The sequence below is a fragment of the Pinus tabuliformis genome, chromosome 4_2, assembly GCF_031772625.1.
Source record: "Pinus tabuliformis cultivar Carrire ecotype Pingquan chromosome 4_2, CPIR1, whole genome shotgun sequence".
NCBI lineage: Eukaryota > Viridiplantae > Streptophyta > Pinopsida > Pinales > Pinaceae > Pinus > Pinus tabuliformis.
Window position 1 is genome coordinate 749,483,977 of NC_142304.1, and position 2,753 is coordinate 749,486,729.

At 36.8% G+C, this 2,753-nt stretch overlaps 1 protein-coding gene across 1 annotated transcript; it reads right to left on the minus strand.

Moving 5' to 3' along the window:
• Window positions 1–686: 686 nt before the first annotated feature.
• On the minus strand, window positions 687–1,196 carry LOC149171764 (uncharacterized). The gene has a single exon (XM_089426069.1). It carries the CDS (start codon window positions 1,194–1,196, stop codon window positions 687–689), a length of 510 nt encoding a protein of 169 aa, XP_089282195.1.
• Between the last annotated feature and the right edge of the window lie 1,557 nt (window positions 1,197–2,753).

The window sequence follows — 2,753 nt, forward strand, 5'->3', positions numbered from 1 at the left end:
CTTTTTCCACATGAGGAATCCATTTTGTAGACTCCCTTAAGTTGTTCTCTATTAATATTATCCTTGACAGATCTCATCTTTTGTCTAATAGTTTCAGGTGCTGAGAATTGCGTGATTATGTTTTTCTTTTTAAGGATTTTTGCAATTTTATCAGTGACTCCTTGAATATAAGGAAGAAAAACCCTTCCATACTAAGGTTGGTCTTTATCCTTAGGCTTATGAGATAGCACCTTCCCTTTAGCTTTCTTTATAATTGCTTTAATTTCTTTTTCATTGTAGCCTATACCCTTAAAAGCTGAGACTAAATGCTTCTTTTCTTCATCCAAATGCTCAGAGTAAGAAATTCGAAGGGCTTTGATGGCGAGAGTGTTTATAACACCAAAATTCTAGGTTGGGTGATGGTGGGAATCAGCGTGGAGGTAGTTTTCAGTGTGGGTTGACTTCCTGAAAACCTTATGACCCAAAGAGACATCATTCTTTCTAATGATGAGAACATCTAAAAATTGGATGCTCATGTTTTCTTCAAGCTCCATAGTGAATTTTATCTCTGGAGAGATAGAGTTAAGATGAATAAAAAACTTGTCAAGCTCTGTTTTACCATGAGCACATTTTATATTAGTATCATCGACGAATCGCTTCCACCAAGCTAGCTTCAAACGATATGATTCAAGGGCTTTCTTTTCAAATTACTCCATGTATAAGTTGGCTACAATTGGTGAAAGGGGTGATCCCATTGCCACTCGAGATGTCTGCTCATAACATTCTCCTTGGAAGGTGAAAACAGTCAATTGTAAACAAATTTCTTCTAGTTTTGCTATTCCTGGATCAATAACATCTTTAATAACCTGAATGGCTTCATCAGCAGGGATCTTGGTGAATAGGGATACTATGTCAAAGCTAACAAGAATGTTGTCAGGGTCTAAACTCTCATTTCTAATAAGGTTCACAAAGTCCTGAGAGTCCTTAATGAAAGAATCAGTATTCCCAACAAGGGGTCTAAGGATTCTAGAAATGTACTTAGCGAGTTCATAGGTAGGGGAGCCAATGGTATTGACTATAGGTCTAAGAAGAACACCCTCTTTATGGATCTTTGGTAAACCATAAATTCTGGGGATGGTTTCGCAAGAAGGAATTAATTTCTTCTTTAACTTATCATCAAGGCTGGAATCTGCAATTGTCTTCCTTACTTCTTTCATAATCTTGGGAATGGGATTATTATTCAACTTCTTGTAACTTCCACATCTAAGGTGTTCATTCCTCTTACTGACATAGTCTTCCTTATTGAAGATCACTGCTGATCCTCCCTTGTTTTCCTTGAGAACCACAATTTCATCATTGTTTCGTAAGGATTTAAAGGTAATTTATTCCTCTTTTCTTAGGTTACTTTTGGGAGTTTTGGCTTTTCTCAAAATGAGGGAAAACTCCTGCCTAATGGTTTCCTTTTCTTCCAATGAAATATTATAGATCCTATCCTCTATGCTGCAAATCATACATTCAATAGGAAGGTTTTTAGGAGGAATTGCAAACCCTAAACCTTTGTTAAGGAGACTTATGATTTCACGATCTAATTCGTGGGAGGATAGATTAACCACCTTCCTTCTCTGTTCTTTTACTGAAGAAATTCCTTTTGGGTTTGCCTTGTCACTGCCTTTTAATATCTTACCATTCATATCAGTGTTCTGAATATTTTTTGATTCACCTACGTTGCTGAATATGTCGTTGTCTGCGCTGCACAATGTTCCAAAATCAGCCAGATTTCCAACACTATCTGCGCTAATCCACGTATTAATGTTATCTAGAAAATTGCTATTGTTTGGTAAACTGATTTCACCAATGCTGTCTGCGTTGTTTAAGGTATTATCATTGCTGCCTCATATATGACTAGCCCTTGGTGGAACCGCGTTGCCATTCAACGAATTTGAATTGCCTACGATTGTTCCTGAATTATTTTATTTATCACCTACGATGTTGACTATGTTGTTGTCTACACTGCATAATGTTCCACAAGCAACCAGATTTTCTACAATGACTACGTTAATCCACATGTTAATGTTATCTGGAAAACTGCTATTATTTGGAAACAGACTTGTCTGCGTTGTTTAAAGTATTATCACTATTGTCTGCTTTATTACTAGCCCTTTGTGGAACTGCATTGTCATTCAATGAATTTTAATTGTCCTTCCCAATGATCATCCACTTTCAATTATCTGGAAATTTTATTGTTTTGAGTAACCTAGAAGGTGTAGGTTGTGGAGATCTGAAAACAACTTGGAAAATTTTCTTCTAAATTATTATATGCCACAGAAAATGCCATTTTTTTTTTGTTGATTTGAACCCATATTCAGAAATATGTGCATCAGAATTAGATAATGATAGTGTTTCCAACTTGTGAGAGGTCGTTTAGTTGCTCGTCGCCAGAGCCAAAGGCACTAAGACCTGCGTGGCACAAAAGCCACAGTCTACAAGGTTCTACAGTTGAAGAGATGCCAAAGGGAGAAGTTTCTCGCCTATGTGGTAACAGGGTTGTTGGAGCTCGTTAGATGACCGTGTGGAGTTGAAAAGGGATCTCGAAGCGAGATAAGATGGACTTTATCAACATGTCTTTATTTGACGATATTTTTAATTCTAATGATGACATTTTTCTCGTGTGGGAATTTGGCATTAACATGGGTAGTATATTCGAGTCAGAAGAAATTTCAGAAAAACAATGTGGTTCTATTGATGACCATGAGAATCAAGAGGCACAATCTGTT

What these genes read in the sequence shown, in the direction of transcription:
- LOC149171764 (XM_089426069.1), bottom strand. Translation starts at nt 1,196, where the DNA reads ATGAAAGAAGTAAGGAAGACAATTGCAGATTCCAGCCTTGATGATAAG.